This window comes from Pseudorca crassidens, chromosome 10, assembly GCF_039906515.1.
Source record: "Pseudorca crassidens isolate mPseCra1 chromosome 10, mPseCra1.hap1, whole genome shotgun sequence".
Classification (NCBI taxonomy): Eukaryota; Metazoa; Chordata; class Mammalia; order Artiodactyla; family Delphinidae; genus Pseudorca; species Pseudorca crassidens.
Window position 1 is genome coordinate 76,465,753 of NC_090305.1, and position 21,617 is coordinate 76,487,369.

Sequence of the window (21,617 nt, forward strand, 5' to 3'; positions counted from 1 at the left end):
TGTTTTGTAAATAAGTTCATTTGTATTTTTTTTTTTTTTAGATTCCACATATAAGTGATATCTTATGATATATGTTTTTCTCTGTCTGACCTACTTCACTTAGTATGGTAATTTCTAGGTCCATCCATATAGCTGCATGATTTGGGTGTTTTGTAATTGAGGCTCTTTCCCCCTTCTTTTTTAGGAATATATCATTCGGGTACAAAGAGGAATTTCTGTAGAAAATAGCTGGCAGGTAAGCTTTTTTTTTTTTTTTGTCATTAGAAAAATGTTTAAACAAAATTCTGACTTGGGGCATCTAAAAATCTGGAAAAACTATATTAATCATATGTCTTTTAGATATAAACGTTTAGCTCTAACACATGTATTATAAAAGGCTTTTATGTTCCCAGTTGTTCAGTTTAATTCGTGTATGTTACTACAGAGAGTAGGAATCTGTTCTCCAGGTGGACACAGAGTAAGTGGGCTAGGCAAATTACTTGTTTTGTTCCTAGTAATTCAAACCTCACCTGAAGCCATGGCTTGTTGGGTGAGGCAGGTTAACGTTCAGTCCACCAGGTAGAAGGGTGAGACAGTGCCCTGGACATTGTGCATTTCATGGACTCCCAAGTCCAGTCATGGACAATTTCTAGTGCTAGTTCCCACACTGACCATAGGTAAGGATCTGCTTACAGCCCCAGGGCCTGCTTTCCTCACAGGTGGCCTCAGAGAGGCAGAACTTACTATACACATCTAGAGGTGCTTCCCATCCCAGCTGACTTGCAGAGGGTGGCTGAATTCTGTACAGGGACCATTTCTTTCCTGCTTTAGTAATTATAATGACCCTCCTGCCTTCCAAAAATCTTACCTTGTCCTTCATAGCCCAGGTTGAACCTTACCTCTCACCTTAAGCAGTCTTTGACCTCAGTGACCCATACTTGGTCTTTTCTTTGCCTGAAAATTCAAACTGCTTTTTGTTGGACTAATTATACTATTTAACATCAGTTGAGCATTTATTGTTAGGCACATTAATTCACTTAGCCCTTTAAAGGCAGTTCTGTGTGATAGTATTAGCCCCATTTTACATTCAAAAGGTAAGTAACTGGTCCAAGGTCACGCTTATATCCCTGACAGAACAGGGGTGGAATTTGCACATTCTCTGTGGTTAACTATTGTACTACCTTTTGCTCCTTTGCACTTATCAGGGATGCCCTCATGTTTAACTTTCTGATGTATATTTGTCAAACAGGCCCAAGGGCAATGTCCTACCAGAAAAATCAACCCTTGATGTAGTTTTTTAGATCCAATGCTTTAGAGTCCTGGGGGACACTTAACAAAAATGTTGATACTTAACCTCCTTAAATTCCTGAATTCCTAGGTGATCTCCAAGTAATTCTTATGCACACTAATATTTGAGAATCATCAATAAAGATTGAAAAAACTTTTTGAAAGCAAAATAACTTCCTTCCCCGGAGACTGAAGAGCTAGTGGAATTTGGCTATGGCCTAATCAATGGCATCACCATAACTAAGAAAGAATGCATACACAGTGGATGTGGACCGTTGGCCAAGAGGGGAAACGGGCAATCAGAGAGCTGTGTGGCCTCTCTGCCTGCAGATGCGTCCAATCTCTAGACTGGTTGGATCTCAAATGGGGGAAGTTTTATCCAGGGCAAGGATGAAATGGCCTCAAGACTGTCCACATGCTTTAACTTTAATTTCATGTTCACTAAAACTTTTTTTTTTTTTTGGTAAATCATTAATTCATCTTTCTAGGTGCCTGGTTAATAAAAAAAAAATACTTAAAGGGCTATTCACCCTGGAAACAAATACGTCATCATTCTTTCTTACCTGTTGGCATCTTGCGAGTTTGGCTAGCATTAACCAGTTTCCCATGGCCCAGCCAACTCAGGGGCACTGCTTGGTCTGTTTTCTGGGGCTGCTGAGTTAAGCAAGTTAAGCACCAGGTATATAAGCCCTGCTACCCTTAATGCAAGTGCCTTGGCTCTAAAATGCCAATAAATATTAAATAGGGAAATGAAAATTGATGGTCTTTGCTGAATCAAAACACCACTTTTATTTCTTACAGATTGTTAGGAGATACAGTGACTTTGATTTGCTGAACAACAGCTTGCAGGTAATTATTTTAAAACACCAGTGACACATTTATTGCTTGGGGTATCTTAGAAACTGGTTGGAAACAACAATATTAGGAACAAGAAATTAGCAAATTTCCCTAGCAAAGGAGATAAGCTCATACTTTAAACAGATGATGTGTGACTCTAAAAATAAACTTTGGGGAATAAACATCATTTATAATAATCACCTTGCAGCTGGGTACCTTTGAGCCAGACTGCGTCCTTACCACAATCATGGGATGCTGTGTGTTATCTCCTTTTCGCAGGTTAGGAATGACTAGATGGGTTGCTAGAGTTGTTCACTGAGAGCTGGGACTCTCAGACTCTCTTAAACAAGGCTGCATAGTCAGCATTGCAGATCAACAACACTCAGCAGTAACTAGAGACTCAGCCTTTTTCAGTGTAACTTTTTATTTTTTATTTTTTTACTTTTTAAACTTATGTTTTGGCTGCATTGGGTCTTCGTTGCTGTGCGCGGGGGTTACTCTTCGTTGTGGTGTGCGGGCTTCTCACTGCAGTGGCTACTCTTGTTGCGGAGCACGGACTCTAGGGCATGCGGGCTTCAGTAGTTGTGGCACGCGGGCTCAATAGTTGTGGTGCACGGGCTTGGTTGCCCCACGGCATGTCGGGTCTTCCTGGACAAGGGATAGAACCCATGTCCCCTGCATTGGCAGGCAGATTCTTAACCACTGCGCCACCAGGGAAGTCCCTCAGTGTAACTTTTTTCTCTTAAATATGTATTTCTAAATCCCTTTGATTTAAATGTTTGTAACTTGGTGGCCATAATGCAAAGAGGGATGAGCTGGAAACAAAGCTAGTGCTGGTAATGATCAAAGGGTCCTAGAGAAGTGTTAGCACCGTAGGTACTGGCAATACCACCTATGTCTTCACCTGGTAGATTGGTCTTCAGGGGCCATGGGTTATTGAAGACCACTGGGCTTGTATCATATCTCAGCTTTGATTGGTAGCATAAACCCTTGAGCCAGAGTGCTTGGCTTACGACCAGCCCAGCTGGGAGGTGAATTGGCCATCATCAGTCATTCTGAGTGACCTCTGATCCTGTCCACAAAGGTCAGGAGGACTGCTGACTGGGAGGCAGCGTAATGCTTCATTTCCTTCAAAAGGCCATTTTTTATTGACCAGACTTTGGAAAAATAGCATTTGTAGAGTCCAGACTTTCATATTATTTACAACACTGCTGGAAGCATGAATGCCTTATTTTCCTTCCAGTAGAACTGGCCTGAGTATCTGCAGACCTTCTTGTAATTGACATATGGTCCTGCATTTCACACATGTTGTCTGTCTACATTTTTTAAAAATAAATTTATTTAATTTTTAAATTTTTGACTGCATTGGGTCTTTGTTGCTGTGCACGGGCTTTCTCTAGTTGCGGCAAGTGGGGGCTTCTCTTTGTTGTGGTGCATGGGCTCTAGGCACGCGGGCTTCAGTAGTTGTGGCACATCGGCTCAGTAGTTGTAGCTTGCGGGCTTAGTTGCTCCACAGCATGTGGGATCTTCCCAGACCAGGGCTCAAACCCATGTCCCCTCCATTGGCAGGTGGATTCTTAACCACTGCACCACCAGGGAAGTCCCAGAAGGGGGAGTGATTTTGTACAGTGCCGTTCAGCCATGGCTGAGTAAGAATCATGGGAAAAATACTTCTGAAATTGAAATTGCCTAGGCCTAGCCCCCAAGAATGGGGGGTGGGGAGGAGGGTTTTATCTCCTATTTGTTCTTTCTTTGGGGATATAAAGTTGAATCTCCATGACTATTCAATTATAGCCTTTTTAATATAATAGAATTTTATTTTTGCATCAGTGTAATTTTCCTTGTTAAAATGGGCACTTTCACTGTGCATCTTATTTCAGATGCAAATATCCACATGTATTGATGTTGGCTTGTGCTGGGCAGGATATGGCCAGACAGCATTTCAGTGGGAGGTTTTTCTGGATCCAAGTAAACAAACAGAAGAAAGCACATACAGCTTTTTGGCAACAAAATAATTTCAAAACAACCCCATAAAACAGACCAAAAAGATTCCAAAACCACAGAAGAAAACTGTGACCATGAATTTCAGTGTCTGATTACCCTTCTGACAGATAAATGAGTTCCTGCTGAAAAAAGAGAAATGTAATACACATACGCAGAGTTGTCTGAGTCCAATAGGAAACATACCTAAGCAAAAAAACCCAAAAAACCAGCAGGATGTAAAATTATACATGCAATATAATAATTACATTGAAATGTTTAGGAAAAAAGCTTGGAAGGAAATATGCCAAAATGTTAACAATGGGGTTCCCCAGGTGGCAGGATTATGGGTTATGTTTATTTCTGGTTCTTTATACTGTTCTGTACTTTCCAAGTTCGGTACAAGTAAACACATGCAAGCTGTATAAGTAGAAAAACAGAAAAAAAGCTGTACTTTCCCAACTTTTTATAGTGAGCATATCTTGTGGTAACAGTGAAGAAAAATCACCACCTTATTTTAAAGGCACCATCAAATTGGTGACCATCTAGAGAGATAGCATGCGACACAGAAAAAGAAGAAAGAACTGCAGTGATGGGAACTGGCAGGGAACCCTCAGACTTGGCATGGGACCCAGCCTCTGCCTCTTACCAGCCCTGAGACCTGGGCTCAGTTACTTCCTCTCTCTGTCCTCACTCTCCCTGTCTGAAGCCAAGGGGCTGAACCAGATGACTTCTCAGGTCTGTTGTAGCACAAATGTTTTGTGATTTGGCTGTACTGCCCATTGTTGACGTAGGAGAGACTACTGAACACTGGGGGGAAATGGGGACAAATTAGGGTCTGTTGAGAGCTTAGAACTCCCTAGAATACTCCCTAGAATGTAGTTGAAGACAATTTACAGATCGTTAAGGTCTGATAACAGAAATGAGAGACTAGTAGATTCAGAGTTAGGTTTTTCCTCCAGACAAAAAGCTAGTTTTCTTGAAACTGATAGAGTTTGTCATGGAATTTAGAAGCTTCTGCTAGGCTAGCATGGGTCAGATTATGGGCTCCAGACCCCAGTTTGGCTGTCATCCCCGCTTTGCTTTGTCACTCTGCAGATGTTATGAATGGAGGAACTTTTATGAATGGAGGAACTTTGGGGACTTCTCTGCTGGGCTTCTTGTTCTCTTTTCCTTTATACAAGGAACTCAAGAAGGGAATACATAGGGTACGTTGAAGAGGGAACAATAAAAAATGGGATGATTGGCTTGAAGCCATCCCTGTGGAGGTGTCTAGGAAATCACTGACTTAGTGGCTTCATCACTTTATGTGCTAGTACTCTCTCTCCCTCCTTTCTAATTAGTCATGGGAGTTCTGAATTTTATATTCTGTGACTGGTAAGCATTTGAGAAATTCTGGGAGGAAGCTGAAAGAGAAGTTTCTGTTGAATGTTAATCTCCTTTCAAAGGCAAGATTTTATTTTAGTTTTATTTATTTATTTATTTATTAGTGAACTTTAAAAAAAAAAATTTATTTGGCTGCGCCGGGTCTTAATTGCGGCACATGGGATCTTTGTTGCGGCATGCAGGATCTTTTAGTTGCCACATACGGGATCTTTATTGTGGCATGCGGGATCTTTTTAGTTGTGGCATGTGGGCTTTTAGTTGTGGCACGTGGGATCTAGTTCCCTGACCAGGGATCGAACCCAGGGCCCCTGAATTGGGAGCACGGAGTCTTAACCACTGGACCACCAGGGAAGTCCCTCAAAGGCAAGATTTTAAAGTAACACACACAGCATAGTTTTAATACTTTTAGGAATATTTATTGTGAGATCTTAAACCAGGGCAGGAAAACACCTCCCATCTGTCTAGCAGACTGACATGGCAGGGACACTCTAATCACAGCTGTTGGCAAAGAACTCTGTTTCACCTGTTGATTTGGAAGAGCTGATGGGATGTCTGGGCAGATCAATACATTTTCCTAAAGAGAAATGAAGCATGAAAAAAAAGATTGGTTCAAGCTTGGAGGCCACAAAGTTTGAAACAGATAGCTTATCAAATTCATGAATGAAAAATAGCACCCCCCCCCCAAAAAAATAGCCCTGTTGGGGTTTGAATCCAATGTTGTCAGATGTGACTGTCCATTCCGAGTGATGTGTGAGGTTCAGCTGGGTCCGCTCTTGGGCAGGTAGTGCAGGAAAATGCGCTGATATTGGCTGATAGTAATTTTAAAAAAAATCCTTGTTGTGTATATGATCACTTTGATGAGCAAAAGGGATTTTTCTTTCTTTTTTTTAATTGAAAAAAGTAGTAAATGAGAAATGTTAACATTTCATAGTATAGAAATAAAAATTAATTCACCAACCCACTCCCAGAGGTAGCTATTCTCAAGCAGGTAGTGTGAGTCCTTTTAGACGTTTTTGGTGCACGTATAACTATATGCCTGGGCTTATACACACACACACATACATACACACACAAATGAGATTATATCCTGCAACTTAATAAGGGAGCTTTTAAAAGAAATCAGTTATGTTTTCAGTAATATATTACCTTTGATTCCCCTGTATTACTCAATGCTCCTGAACAAAACTAATAATAAAACGATTGGCTTGGATGTGTGCTAGCTGAGTGATGTGCTTTCTTCATAAGTATGCTTTGTATTTAGCTAATAAAGGAGCTGCTGTTACGTAAAGCCTAATTGTATGAGTGAGGAAAACAACCTGAAATTGAAGTGTGTCATCTGGCAATGAATTTTGCCATGGTTGAAAATTCACTCTAAGTATGTTCTGACATATTTTCATAAATATTTTGGAGAAATAGGCAATTTAGAATTGTCAACCAACCTCTTCATCTTGCCCAATATCAAGTTCAAGGTCTTCAGCATTGTTTGAAAAATACAACAGAGTGGAACAGGCTAAGTTAGGTTCATTCACATGGGTGATTTACATGACATGCTTGTCTGAATTCAAGATGCCCTTCTCTTTAGACCTTCCCCTTGATCAATACACATGCCACTTGGACAGCTCTAATCTACGTACAAGTGTAGACTAGCAGTGCTCTTTGAAAGCAGTTTTGCTCATTAAATTAAGATACCAATCTGACACTTTGTTTTTTTAAGTTTAAAAAATAGATTCATAGGGAGTTACCTGGCAGTCCAGTGGTTAGGACTCCGTGCTTTCACTGCCAGGGGCCCAGGTTTGATCCCTGGTTGGGGATCTACGATCCTGCATGCCGCTCGGTGTGGCCAAAAGAGAAAAAGGACTTATAAAGTTTTTTTGTTGTTTGTTATTTTTATTTCAAGATATCTTCAGCCACTATAATTTAATATTTAAATATCTGTGATTTCTTTTAGTGGCAAAAGTCAGATATTGCTAATAATACCAGGTTTATGGCCTACATTTATAATTGAGGGATATGCTAAGTTTGTTTTTTTAAATTTATTTAATTAATTTATTTTCGGCTGCATCGGGTCTTCGTTCCTGTGTGCGGGCTTTCTCTAGTTGTGGTGAGTGGGGGCTACTCTTCGTTGCGGTGCGTGGGCTTCTCATCATGGTGGCTTCTCTTGTGGCTGATCACGGGCTCTAGGCGCCTGGGCTTCAGTAGTTGTGGCTCGCAGGCTCTAGAGCGCAGGCTCAGTAGTTGTGGCGCACGGGCTTAGTTGCTCTGCGGCATGTGGGATCTTCCCGGACCAGGGATCGAACCCTTGTCCCCTGCATTGGCAGGTGGATTCTTAACCACTGCGCCACCAGGGAAGCCCAGGACTCAAAGTTTTAAATGATCTGGAAAACGATAGATTGAGCACCCGCATTTACTTTTCCTCTCTCCCGAAGCCACTCTAAAACAACAGTAAATTGATCTTACACACACACACACACACACACACACACACACACACACCCTCAAGGACAAATAGAATAGGAGAGGAGAAAACTACAACAAAAACATTTGAAACTGAAAATCCAATGGGTGAGAGCTAACTAATTAAGCAGATATGGGAAGGCAGAATTCTGAGATGGCAGTGAGGGTGGCTAACCCCATTGGGTCCCAGTTTATACTACAGAACCTCCAAAAGATTTAGCAATTGACAGCACCAGCTGCTGCCTGCAGCCTGGGCTGAGGTCAAGCTAAAATCAGGAGTTGAAAGTATGTTTAAGCAGTCAGATCACCAAGTCTCCCCATGTGAGCAATTTATGGCTGCTCTTCTCCCTCCAGTAGAAAAACTGAGTTTATTCTCTAGGGAGGGTAGAACAGTCTTTGGACTGGAGAATGCAGGCATAGTTGGAAAATTTACATAACAAACAGGAGACCTGACTACTCCCCACCCCTACCCCCAGCCAAGCCCTCTTCTTCCTTTCAGCTCCCAGAATACTGGCAGTCAGGCGTAGACCCTCCAGGCAGGAGACTGGAAGATTCTTTTGGGAGGATCTGTCCAGCCTAAGAGGAAAGAGCTAAAGAGAGTGAGGTCACAGGTTCTTAGAAAAATTGTCTTTTATAATCTCAGATTAAAAATTGCATTACATTACATCAGGATGCTATTAAGGAAAGAAAAGTATTTAGAAGTAAAAAAGATAACAGTAGGAATGAAAACTCTTTAGAAGGGCTGAAAGATAGAGGAAATATCCCAGGGAGAAAATGTTTAACATAGGTGGAAAATGGGAGCGAAAAGATAAGAATAGAGGACCAGTCCAGAAAGTCCAACATTGGAAAACAGGAGTTCTAGAAAAAGAAAGCAAAGGGAATGGAGAGGAAGAAATAATGACCTAATACAAGAAAATACCAAAGAATGTAAGGATATTAGTTTCTAGATTGAAAGGGCCGAGTACTCAGCACAGAGAATGAAAATAGAGCCATATAAAGGCACATGGAATTCACAAACCGAGGTCAAAGAGAAGATCCTACAAGCTTCCAGGGAGAGAAAAAAACCAGAATGAAGAATCTACTGCTTGAACCTTTAACAGCAGCACCAGAAACTAAAAGACAATAATGTAGCTCCTAAAAATTCTGAGGAAGAAATGTATTTCCAACTTAGAATTCCATATCAAGACTCGTTATCAATCAAGTGTGAGGGTAGAATAAAAACATTTTTTAACATGCAACGTTTCAAAACACTTATCTCCCTTGCTCCCTTTTTAGGAAGCTGACAGAGGGTATCTCCACCCAAAGTCAGGGAATTATCTAAAAAAAGGGCAGGTATGGATATAGAAATGGGGTTCAGCAGGAGAAAGGGCAAAAACTTCTCCAGCATGATGGTGAAGGGAGGTCCCAGGATGCCAGCTTTGCAGCAGGTATAGGGACCACCAGTCCTGCTTGGAGCATGTTGGTGGGTTCTGGAAGGTACTCCTTAAGAAGATAAAATTGATACATCTTTGTATCTGAATGTGTTGAGAAAAGGCTTAGGCGGAGAGTTTGGAGTTGAATAGAAAACTTAAAAAGACTACTAATTGACAGAAAGGAATAATAAGCATGCTCTTTGGCTCAGTTGTGAATATCATTTACCTAATGTAAATATGAATATTGCACTAAATAAAATTATAACATCACTATATTGGAAGGAGTAGTAATAGAACGTGTATGGAATGAGATTAGGATTGTGAAAGAGAACTTAATCCTAATCTTCCATAATTAGAAACTTACAGATAATGCCTAAAAGTGAAAAATCAAGACATAACAATGTGAACAGTCCCCTATTCCAGAAGATCAGCCGAAAGCGTTGAATGTGGCTGCCTCTGGGGAGTGGGGAATGGATATGTCACCTGTTGAGGGGGGGTAGTAGGAGCACTGTGGGACTGCTAGTAATAATAAAAAAAGAACTATTTGACTCTTGAAATTATGTTCATGTATATGTTTGATAAAAAGAAAACCACATTACAAAATTAAGTTTTAAAGTTGCTACGCTGAATAAAGCATCTTATCAATTCTTAGTTGTTACGGTTTTTCACATTTTTATAGTTTGACAAATTAGGATGCATCCTAAAATACCTTAGACCTAATGAAATATGATGGCTCAGGATTCTGATAATGTATCTTATTTGGGGATGACATGAGTATAATACTTTTTTTTTTTTAATTAAAGATTGCAGGCCTAAGTCTACCTCTTCCTCCCAAAAAATTGATTGGTAACATGGATCGTGAGTTCATAGCTGAGAGGCAGAAAGGTCTTCAGAACTATCTCAACGTTATCACCACAAATCATATCTTGTCTAATTGTGAGCTGGTTAAGAAGTTTTTAGATCCAAACAACTATTCTGCAAGCTATACTGGTAAGTAGAGGGATCTATCAGCTACAGTCCCGGGACAAAAGAGGCGCTTTTCTTTGCTGGAGATAATACACGTGGGAGAAATTCTCCTTCCAAATGAGGAGATGTGTACATCTGTTATAGGGTGTTATTCATTTACTAATAATTACCTGATTGTATTTTTACCGTAGATATATAAGAAGAACATTGTTCTAAAATGTTTGTGATGTCTGTTTAGAAAAATATGGAGGAGAACTTATTGTCTGTGTACAGAGTCTTGTCTTTATTATCTTCCCTGACAAAACAGAGAGTAAATAGTCCACAATAATCTATACAGTAATCTCAATTTGATTTGTATTTGGCTCTGTTTTTGTGTTTACAGTATATACTATGCCTGGTTTTCCTGGGAATTACTTTAAACACAACAGTGATCCAGAAGTGTTCTTTCTGTGTCTTCCCCGTTGCTTGCTGAAATCCACTCTGTGCAAAGCCTAAAGAAGAGGTAGTTCTCTTCCAAACCTTCCCTGGGTCAGGGTGGCAGCCAGGGGCCTGAGTTGGAAAGGGTGCCAGTCACACACAAAGCTAGCATCAGTAATGTAAGCCCGTTGTCAGCAGAATGAGTGATTAAATATTTAATACACTCTGGCGTGGCCTTGAAGAGACCAATAGAAACTGTTGTAGAACTGAACCAGTGACTAGAATTCAACTGGTTTTTTAAAACTAAACCATGCTTAGAGTCTAAGTGGAACTCTGGGTATTATTAATAAGCTGATTTCCTTGCTAAGAGAACAGATTGTTTACCGGCTACATTTTAGGTCCTCAGAACGCTGCTTTTGAAGTAATTGGGGGGAGACACTTTTATTTCTGCGTCAGATAGAGGGGCTGCTTTTGAAGTAATTGGAGGGAGACACTTTTATTTCTGTGTCAGATAGAGGGAAATAGAGGACTACTTGTCAGGCACCAAACTTTTCTGCATAATATAATCCACCTGGGGAGCTTTAAAAAATCCTGATGCCCAGGCTGCATTCATGCCAGTTAAATCAGAATATCTGTGGATTGGATTCCTAATTTGTAAAGCTCCCCTAGAGATTCTAATTGCCACCGAGTTTGAAAACCACAGTTAGAACTTGCTACTTGCAGTGTGGTCCTTTGACAGCAGCACTGGCATCACTGGGAGCTTGTCAGTAATGCAGGATTTAGGCCCCAGCCTAAACCTAGGATCAGGATGTGGTTTTAACAAGGTTGCCATGTGGTTTGCATGCATACTTAAAGTTTGAGAAGCCTTGTCCTAGAATGTACCTGCCATCTTCTAATGGAAGTGCCTGTAAGAAAAATGCATTTCTAGAATGCAATCAAGTGAAGGAAAGTTAATTTCACACTCACATTTACTGTAAGTAACAATGAATTGTTACAAGGCTTGCATCCTTCCCCCACTTGTTTCTCGGTTCACGTAGGAGAAAAGGGGCTCCCAGGACAGCTCGCATTCTTTCAGAGTAGATCTCGCTTGGCTTTCAATTCACCGTGCTTTATTTACCTCACTTGTTCTCAGAATTCAGATCATGGGCCTTCTGGATTGACTTTTTTTTTTTTTTAATTTATTTATTTTTGGCTGAGTTGGGTCTTCGTTGCGGTGTGCGGGCTTCTCATTGTGGTGGCTTCTCTTGTTGCGGAGCACGGGCTCCAGGCATGTGGGCTTCAGTAGTTGTGGCATGCGGGCTCAGTAGTTGTGGCTCGCGGGCCCTAGAGCTGAGGCTCAATAGTTGTGGCGCACAGGCCTAGTTGCTCCATGGCATGTGGGATCTTCCCGAAGCAGGGCTCGAACCTGTGTCCCCTGCATTGGCAGGTGGATTCTTAACCACTGCGCCACCAGGGAAGTCCCTGGATTGACTTTTATCAAATCAGTCCCAACCCAGCCCTCTTCATTGGTTTGTCCACATTTTTTCCTGAGGGTGTCTGCTAATGTTCTCCCAGGGCAAGTGTCAAGGTGTAGTGCACACATGATGATGCCATTCATTCCATAAACCTTGACTGTCTGCTCTGCCTATGCCATGTGCTGGGTGCAGGGCTGGGTGTTGGGGTGCAGGTGTGAAGAAGATGTGCTTCCTGTTCTCGGGGAGCTTATACCGGAAGTACCTTGAGTTGCCAGGGATCAGAGCTAGCAGGAATCTTGGAGCAGACGTATCAAAACTAACCCTCCCGTTTTATTTTTTAATGTTATTTTTTGTTGTTGTTTTCCTTCCGGTTTTATTGAGATATAATTGATATACAGCACTGTATAAGTTTAAGGTGTACAGCATAATGATTTGACTTACATACATTGTGAAATGATTATCACAGTAAGTTTAGTGAACATCTCTCATCTCATACAGACGCAAAATTAAATAGAAAAAAATTTTTTCCTTGTGATGAGAACTCTTAGGATCTACTCTCTTGTTAAATTTCATATATAATGTACAGCATTGTTAATTATAATTATCATGTTGTGTATTACATCCCTAGTACTTATTTATCTTATAAGTGGAAGTTTGTACCTTTTGGCCACCTTCATTCAATTCCCCATCCCCCTATCCCCCCTAGCCCCCACCTCTCGTAACCACAAATCTGATCTCTTTTTCTATGAGTTTGTTTGTTTTTGAAGAATATGTTAGTTCCTGTTACACAACATTGTGATTTGATGTTTCTATACATTTCAAAATAATCATCATGAAAAGTTGATGATGTCAACTTACAATATGTCACCATACAAAGATATTACATAGTTATTGACTGTATCCATCCATGTGGTTGCAAATTTCATTCTTTTTTTGTGGCTGATTAATATTCCATTGTGACTCTTAGATTGCTTCCATATCTTGGCTATTGTAAATAATGCCACAATGAACATGGGGGTGCATATATTTTTTTCTAATTTTCATTTTCATTTTCTTCTGATATATACCCAGGAGTGGAATTGCTGAATCACATGGTAGTTCTACTTTTAAGTTTTTGAGGAACCTCCATATCATTTTCCATAGTGGCTGCACCACGTTACATTCTCACCAGCAGTGCACAACGGTTCTCTTTTCTCCACATCTTTACCAACACTTGATTTTTATTTGTGGTCTTTTTGATGATAGCCCTTCTGATGGGTATGAGGTGATACCTCATTGTGGTTTTGATTTGCATTTCCGTGATGGTTAGTAGTGTTGAGCATCTTTTCATATGCCTGTTGGCCATCTGTATGTTGTCTTTGGAAAAATGTCTATTCAAGTACTCTGCCCATTTTTTAATAGGGTTGTTTGGTTTTTTGATGTTGAGTTGTATGAGTTCTTTGTATATTTTGGATATTAACCACTTGTCAGCCATATTTTTTGCAAATATGTTCTCCCATTCAGTAGATGGCCTTTTTGTTTTGTTCATGGTTTCCTTTGCTGTGCAAAAGCTTTTAAGTTTGATTAGGTCCCATTTGTTGGTTTTTGCTTTCTGTTTTTCCCTTGCCTGAGGAGACATAACCAAAAAAATATCACTAAGACCAGTGTCAAAGAGCTTACCACCTATGTTTTCTTCTAGGAGTTTTATGGTTTTAGGTCTTATTTTACGTCTTTAATCCATTTTTTAGTTTATTTTTGTATATGATGTGAGAGAGTAGCCAGTTTGGTTCTATTGCATGTAGCTGTCTAGTTTTCCCAGTACCATTTATTGAAGAGGCTGCCTTTTCTCCATAGTGTATTCTTGCCTCCTTTGTCGTGGATTAACTGCTTATAGAAGTATGGGTTCATTTCTGGGTTCTCTCTTCTGTTCCTTTGTTCTCTGTATATGCATGTGCATGTGTGCACGTGCATGTCAATACCATACTGTTCTGATTACTGTAACTCTGTAGTATACTTTGAAATCAGGAGCATGATACTTCCAGCTTGTTCTTCTTTCTCAAGATTGTTTTGGCTATTCAAGATCTTTTGTGTTTCCGTACAAATTTAGAATTATTTCTTCTAGCTCTGTGAAAAATGCCAGCAGTATTTGATAGGGATTGCACTGAATCTGTAAATTGCCTTGGGTAGTACAGTCATTTTAGCAATACTAATTCTTCCAATCCATGAACATGGTATATCTTTCCATCTGTTTGTGTCCTCTTCAATTTCTTTCATTAGGGTCTTAGTGTTTACGAAGTACAGGTCTTTTACCTCTTTAGTTGGACTTATTCCTAGGTATTTTATTCTTTTTGATGTGATTGTAAATGGAATTGTTTTCTTACTTTTTCTTTCTGATAGTGTGTTGTTAGTACACAGAAATGCAACCAGCTTCTGTATATTAATTTTGTATCCTGCAACTTTACCGAGCTCATTGATGAGTTCCAGGAGAACCCTCTCGTTTTATACATGAGTGCCCCCCCCCCCAAGAAGGGCCTTACCTAGGGTTGCACATTTGTATGATTGTACAAGTGTCCAGTGTCTGAATGTTTCCCAGTTGAAATGCTCCTCAACCCCTGGAAGGTTGTCTGATCCCTGTATTTCCTTCTATTGTACGTCTCTCACATGCTGCTCTTGTCCTGATCTTTCCCCTCTCCCAGCATGGCAGACAGTTAGGAGTCCAAAGCAGATGTGGGCAGGAGTATAAGAAAATTGTCAGAGGCTCCTGCCAGAACTCAAATGCTCAAGAAGCTGCTGCTATTTAGAGGGCACAGTCCTGATGTAAAGGGATGGATGCTGTTTTCAGAGAAATGCTGATTTATTTCCCCCTTTGCATGAAATGTCAGAACTTGTCTTTCCTCTATGCTGACTCACCAGCAGCCTCAGGAAAGGGAAACCCAGGCCGCCTCCTCCACACCGTCTTAACTGAGCCATTCCCCGAAAAGCCAGACAGACTTGTTCAGGTTTCCCAAAACTTACAGCGTGGCTCCCTGCACACCTCACACTTCTGGCACTTCCCTAAGCAGAGCCAGTTTCCCTTTAATGTGGATAACGTCTCTACCTCTCATCAGTTTCCAAATGGTCTGTGCTCACCACCCGGCTTCACTGCAGCAGGATTTGAGTTCTGCATTCAAATGTGGCCGAAATCACCATGCTCACATTCCTGCCTGTTGCTCTGACTGAGCCCAGAGGTGCTTTGTTGGAGGGGAACTGTTGATAACAGCCGTTCCCCAGGAGATGGGTGACTAGGAGCTCGGAGGACATCAGCAGCTGCCTCGTCTCCTCCCTGGGTCCCCAGCTTGGGATTGCTGGTCCCTTTTTTCTTTTTCGTATGTTTTCCTTATGACCAAATTCACAGAAGGGAAATAGGTCCTTGGTGCTTTGTTGAGGGCAGGTTTCGGGGTGTTCATTTGAATTAGAAAGTCTAATTGAGGGCCAGCTACTGTACAGGGAAAACAGGTGTCTCCCGGTCATGAGGGGTTTGTGTTGGGAAACACAGGCATGCACGCACACACACACCACCTTATTCATCTTGTTAGCAGGGTGCTTCACTGCACTGTAGCCGTCTTTGCCCGGTAAACGACTCCGTAAGGAAGCTTTTAATGTCCACGCAGAAGTCACTTGGACCAGAAATCAAGAGGCCTGTGTCCTGGTCCCAGCTTTTTTATTAGCAGCATCTCCACTCTGTAGGCCTTGAGGTCCCAACCTATAACACAGGAGGTGGGGGTGGGGACAGTGGACCAGGTAGTGTCGAAGCTCTCTTCTAGTCCTAAAAGCCCAGGAATCCTATGAACAGGTCAGATAGTAGAGGACTCCAAGATGAAGGGAAGGAGGGAGTGAGAGAGGGATTGGGCAGGAGGGGAGGTTGGGAGGGAAGATGAGATTATATTCAGAACAAGAGCAGGATGCTTCAGAGAGGCTGGAGGCCCACATCCGCTTTGCAGGCCGCTGCAATATCACATGCTGTAGTAGTTTGGGGTATCTGGAGCCTAGTTGTGGGATAGGAGGAGTCAGTGTTTATTCCCTTTAGTCATCCCACGGGGCTGGGATCTAGGACGTCAAAGGCTGCACACAGTGGGGGCAGCTGGTACGTTCTGAGCTGAGAAGTCTGAGCTCTGAGGGAAGCACAGGATGGACTTGAAGGCATCGCTCTGCATTTCGTGTCTGGGGCTTGTTTATCAGCAACTACCGAGCATGCAGCTTTTCCCATGTGTCAGTGCTAGAGAAATGGAGGGCAAATGCCTTCCTTTTCATGGATTTCATGTTCTAATGGGAGGGAGTGTCCACATCCATTGAACATGTATTGAACCCTTAGTTCTTACTTCATCAGCTATTTATTGTGTACCCACTATGTGCCAGGTGCTACGAATACAGCACCGAGGAATGAATAGTCTCCTAATCCCATGCCCACCCCATGGCACTTCTGCAGGGAGATTGACAGGTGAAGACTGTGGCAGGTTAAAAATATGGCAGCACCTTGAGGGTGGGGGTCAGGGTGCAGATGATCCAGATCTGAAGATGGAGGAAGGCTTCCCAGAAGAGGTGATACCTACATAGAGATCTGCGGGGTGAGTAGAAGTTAGCCAGGCCAAGAGGCAAGGGCCAGTGCTCCCAGAGAGAAAGAAGTATTTTCGTATGGCTGTGGGCTCTGCCCTGTTAAGTTATTTCTTTCCAGCCAGAGTTCACAGTCTAGTGGAAGACAGTAGCCCTAATGTGAGACAGGATCCCATAGAAGAGGGACACGAGTAGCACCGAAGTGTGCAGAGGAGGGAAGAAGGGAGGGAGTCCCGGCTAGGGGAGCAGCAAATGTGGGCTAAGCCTCAAAGGATAGATGGATAGGAATAGAAAATGCCAAGGGGTGGAGGTAGACCAGTCTTCAGGGGCCTTGGCAGGCAAATCTCAGTGAAAAGAGTGTGAGGCTCATACACTGTGGGGGGTAGAGACAGAAGGGTAAGGTAGAGCCAGAGCTAGAAGCTTGGTCTTGATTTGGGAAGGAAATGGGGCCCCAATAAGGGCTTCTTAGCAGAGGAGTAGATGTTTAGGTTGGAAGTGTGTTACCTGAATCTGGGGAGAGAAGGGATTAATATCGGGAGCATGGTAGTCCTGTGATTTACTGACAATAAATCATAGTTCAGAGGAAAGAAAATGTCCTGTCTACAATTCCCTGACCCCAAAGGTAAAAAAAGCTATTTTCTAGTCCTTAATTTGCCAGTAACAAATCTACCATATTCCACTTGCTCACAGCTGTTTCCCCCATTCCTAAAACAATGTATAATACATAGTAGCGTACAGTAAACATTGTGGAATAATGATATTGTGGGGAATTATGAGTCACTGTTAGTTTTGAACCAATTGTCCTTTACAGTCTCTGAGAATGACATTGTATCCCATTTAGAAAATTATTTTTCATAATCCTCCTCAAAGTTGTTATGATTTTCACGTAAAAGAATATCTTTTTAAGCAGTTTATGTTCAAGTTATTTTGGAAATACTAAAAGCATTTTATATCCGTATTACTTATAGAGGAGGTTCAGAGTTCCCAGTGTCGGTTATAAAAATTCATCTGCTTCTTCCACTCCGAACCTCTCTCCAAATGTGTTGTCACATTGGAGTAGTTAAAACAAATGTAAATGGAGTCTGTTCTGTGTCTGTCATCTCATGTTCTCTTTTGTGTGGACAGCACTGACACTTTACATATTGAGTCAGTAAGATTGTTTTCTTCCCCAAACTTCAATTCATAATGTACTGTAAAATATATCAAAATGATATTGTTTGCCTAGCTCTCGGCGTAGTTAATTCCAGACTAGGTCATTTTGACACATGGAAAACATTTCTGCTAAATCCCTCGTGCCTGGGATGTAACTAATGCTAGGCAGAGGTGCAGTTCCACAGTGAATTTGCAGGATTGCTCTTTGCTTTCAGGGATCCAGTGTGGCTTCATTCACTCACTACATTGAGGGAAAATAGCAAATTATAGATGTTGCTTTTTGCAGGAAATGTAAAAACACAGTTATTCTGATAATTTCCTTATACAGTGAACTTTAAAGAACTTCCTCCTTTCATTGTCTTCTTAGAAGGGGGAAACGTTCTCATGATAAATAAACACAAAGAGAAGGGTGGATTTTTTTCCAGTAAACAGGCATACGGTAATTTCCCACCGTAGAACCATATTGTTGCTGTACATGGATGTTTTTCTAAAACACTGGCTTTTATTTCCAGTATGTATATATTTAAGGCTAATCGCTTCTTTGTTGGTGAAAGCTATAATTTCATGAGGAATGAAGGCGGGATAAATATCACTTGGAGCAACATTTCATGCTCTTCCAAGCTGAGCTTACAATACGCTTTGAGTTTTGTGCTCGGGTTGTTGTCTGGTGCATATATTGAATTCTTGGGTTAAGCCAACTAGTTTGCATATTTTAGGTCTTCCAGTATAAGTAATTATTCCACTAGTAGTTACTTTCTTTTCTTTACTAAACCTTTTATTTTGGAGTAATTTTAGATTTACAGAAAAAATGGCAGTGATAGTACAGAGTTTCCGTATACCCCTCACCCGTTTTCCCCTAATGTTAACATCTTATGTAAGCATGGCACATCTGTCAAAACTAAGGAATTAGCATTGGTACATTACTCTTAACTATAGTTTTATTCAGATTTCACTAGCTTTTCCATTAATGATCTTACTCTATTCCAGGATCCAGTCTAGAATCCCACATTTTATTTAGTCTGTGTTCATTTTTTTATAATTAAGTTTTTCAAGAAGGTCATAGACCATAAGAATTTCATTTGCAAGAATAATATTTTAAGCATATGGCACTTTCCTGATAGTGTTTGACTAATGAGTTTCTAAAATATCTTTGCAGAGATTGCCTTACAACAGGTGTCCATGTTCTTCCGATCAGAACCAAAGTGGGAGGTGGTGGAACCATTGAAAGACATAGGTGAGAAACTGCCATGCCCATTTTGTTAAGAAAGATCAGAGAACTGGGTTCTTTGTCATGCTTTCTTATGAGTATCCCAAGAAAGTTTTTATGCAGGTGAAATGCATAAGAAATGCAGGTGATTTCTTTTTCTTTTTGCCTCCGTACAGTTTTAGGATGCAGTCCTTAACTTTTATTACTTAATGAATCTTGGTTAAAGCTCCATCTGAAGATTTGGATGGTAGTAACTAATAGTTTGAGACCCATCATTCATTCTTGTTTTACCTTTTTCACTAAATCTAAACTGAAGTGCTGTTTTCCCTTTTCCATGAGTAGAGTAATTTCTTTGCTTTTTTTTTTTTTTAGTTCAGCTTTTACCATGTCAGTATTACCAGATAGTTGTTTAATGGTGCCTATATAGCTATGAATAATATTTCCAAAATTAATTTTTATTAATTACTTGGTCACCAAAACATATCGGTGTAAAATCATGTAGCTATAAACACATCTCTGCTTTTATGACAGGTTGGAGGATAAGGAAGAAATATTTCTTGATGAAGATTAAAAATCAGCCAAAGGAGCGGCTAGTGTTAAGCTGGGTAAGCTGTAGCTTTTTTTGCTTCAGGCTCATTTCAAGGACTTCAGATGGGTTTATGAAAGCAGATATTGACAAGAGAATTACAAAATTGTATTGTGCTCCTGAGTGATGTAAAGGCCTCCTTAGTCACACATCAAAGGAGAGTCATTTTAAGTCACTTTTTTATGCATTTGGTAGTATTGATGTGATTATGTTTGATCAACTAGTAAACATTTGGAAAAAATACAAACAGTTTAAAATAGTTCTCTGTAACCTCTTTAGGGTTGACAGTTGGGCAGTTTGTTTTAAAGAAGATACTTGGGTAATACTTTGTTTTATCTATCACTTTGAGAGTTCTAGTGATACACTTGATTAATGGAATTAGGTAAGATTACAGTTAAGTCCTAGTATTTGTATGTTTATATGCTGTCTCTCCAGAAAGGCAGTGAGACAGCAAGAAGTAATGTGGTTTTCATCTTTGGTTTACAGTTAGATATTTGGACAGATTAAAAAAAAAGGGAAAGACTCGGGAATTCCCTGGCGGTCCAGTGGTTAGGACTCCCACACTTCCATTGCAGGGGGCACAGGCTCAATCCCTGGTCGGGGAACTAAGATCCTGCAAGCCATGTGGCACTGCCAAAAAAAAAAAAAGAAAGAAACATGAAAAAAAGAAAAAAAGGAAAGACTTAAAAGGAGTTTTTCTTTTGATGACCAAGACAGCACCCTGATATTTCTTCCCATGTTTGCAGGCTGACCTTGGTCCTGACAAGTATCTGTCAGATAAAGATTTTCAGTGTCTAATCAAACTTCTGCCATCCTGTTTGGTGAGTACAAGTCCTTCTATTATTCTTGATACTGATGAGAGATTCACAGTGTTTTCTCATGAGTGACCATGGACAGAAGAGCCGGAAATAGTCTCTAGGCTTGAGAATGGAGAGGTACAGTGGATTTCATTTCAGACTGAGAGAGCTCGGGGCTACTCCCATAGATCAGAGGCCATTTAAATGACATCAGTGAATTGAAAGAGCTCTTTCCAGCCTGAGAAAACAGAACTGATACAGTTTTAGGTAAACTGGATGAAGAATTCTAATCGAAGGCTTTCAGTGGAAAGAATGTCATGAGTGTATTTCAAAATATATGCAGAAATTTTTAAGGAAAAGAGTAATCTGGCCAGAAAATTGAGTTAGTGTTGATGTTCTTTATCTGTTTTATGCATGAGGTTGTGGGACCCTTGAATGAGCACAATTAATCTGACCTGTCCAGTTGGGTTGGCAAGTTCATTCTTTTTTTTTTAAGTTTTTTTTTTTTTTTGGCTGTGTTGGGTCTTCATTGCTGCACACGGGCTTTCTCTAGTTGTGGCGAGTGGGGTCTGCCCTTCATTGCAGTGCGCGGGCTTCTCATTGTGGTGGCTTCTCGTGTTGCGGACCGTGGGCTCTAGACATGAGGGCTTCAGTAGTTGTGGCATGTGGGCTCAGTAGTTGCAGCATGCGGGCTCTAGGGTGCGCGGGCTTCAGTAGTTGCAGCTCAAGGGCTCTAGAGCGCAGGCTCAGTAGTTGTGGTGCACGGGCTTCGTTGCTTCGTGGCATGTGGGATCTTCCCGGACCCAGGCATCAAACCTGTGTGCCCTGCATTGGCAGGGGGATTCTTAACCACTGCGCCACGTGGGAAGTCCTGGCAAGTTCATTCTTGAAGATAGAGTGTCTTGTCAGGCTAGCAAAACCAAGCTTTTAATGAGGCGTGATGCTGGCCAAAAAACAAATGCTGTGGTCTTTGAGTTTGATTAGTTGTGTCACACAGGCTGTGAGCACCTAATTCTAAATTTCTTTGAATGGATGTGCTTTTTAAAAAGAAGATAGTGCAGGACTTCTCTGGCGGTCCAGTGGTTAAGACTCCGCACTTCCGCTGCAGGGGGCATGGGTTCAGTCCCTGGTTGG

General features: G+C 41.1%; 1 protein-coding gene across 16 annotated transcripts in view; it reads left to right on the plus strand.

Annotated features, from left to right (window-relative positions):
* The window catches only part of PXK (PX domain containing serine/threonine kinase like), a 75,317-nt gene that overhangs the window by 25,208 nt on the left and 28,492 nt on the right, over window positions 1-21,617 (plus strand). For 15 of the 16 annotated variants that reach the window (XM_067754936.1, XM_067754921.1, XM_067754937.1 and 12 more), the window contains exons 2-7: window positions 185-235; window positions 2,068-2,115; window positions 10,139-10,325; window positions 19,050-19,127; window positions 19,632-19,705; window positions 20,433-20,507. In XM_067754936.1, coding sequence (XP_067611037.1) covers window positions 185-235; window positions 2,068-2,115; window positions 10,139-10,325; window positions 19,050-19,127; window positions 19,632-19,705; window positions 20,433-20,507 — 513 coding nt within the window. The remainder of the gene's footprint in view (window positions 1-184; window positions 236-2,067; window positions 2,116-10,138; window positions 10,326-19,049; window positions 19,128-19,631; window positions 19,706-20,432; window positions 20,508-21,617) is intronic. The other variant, XM_067754924.1, reaches the window with a different exon arrangement.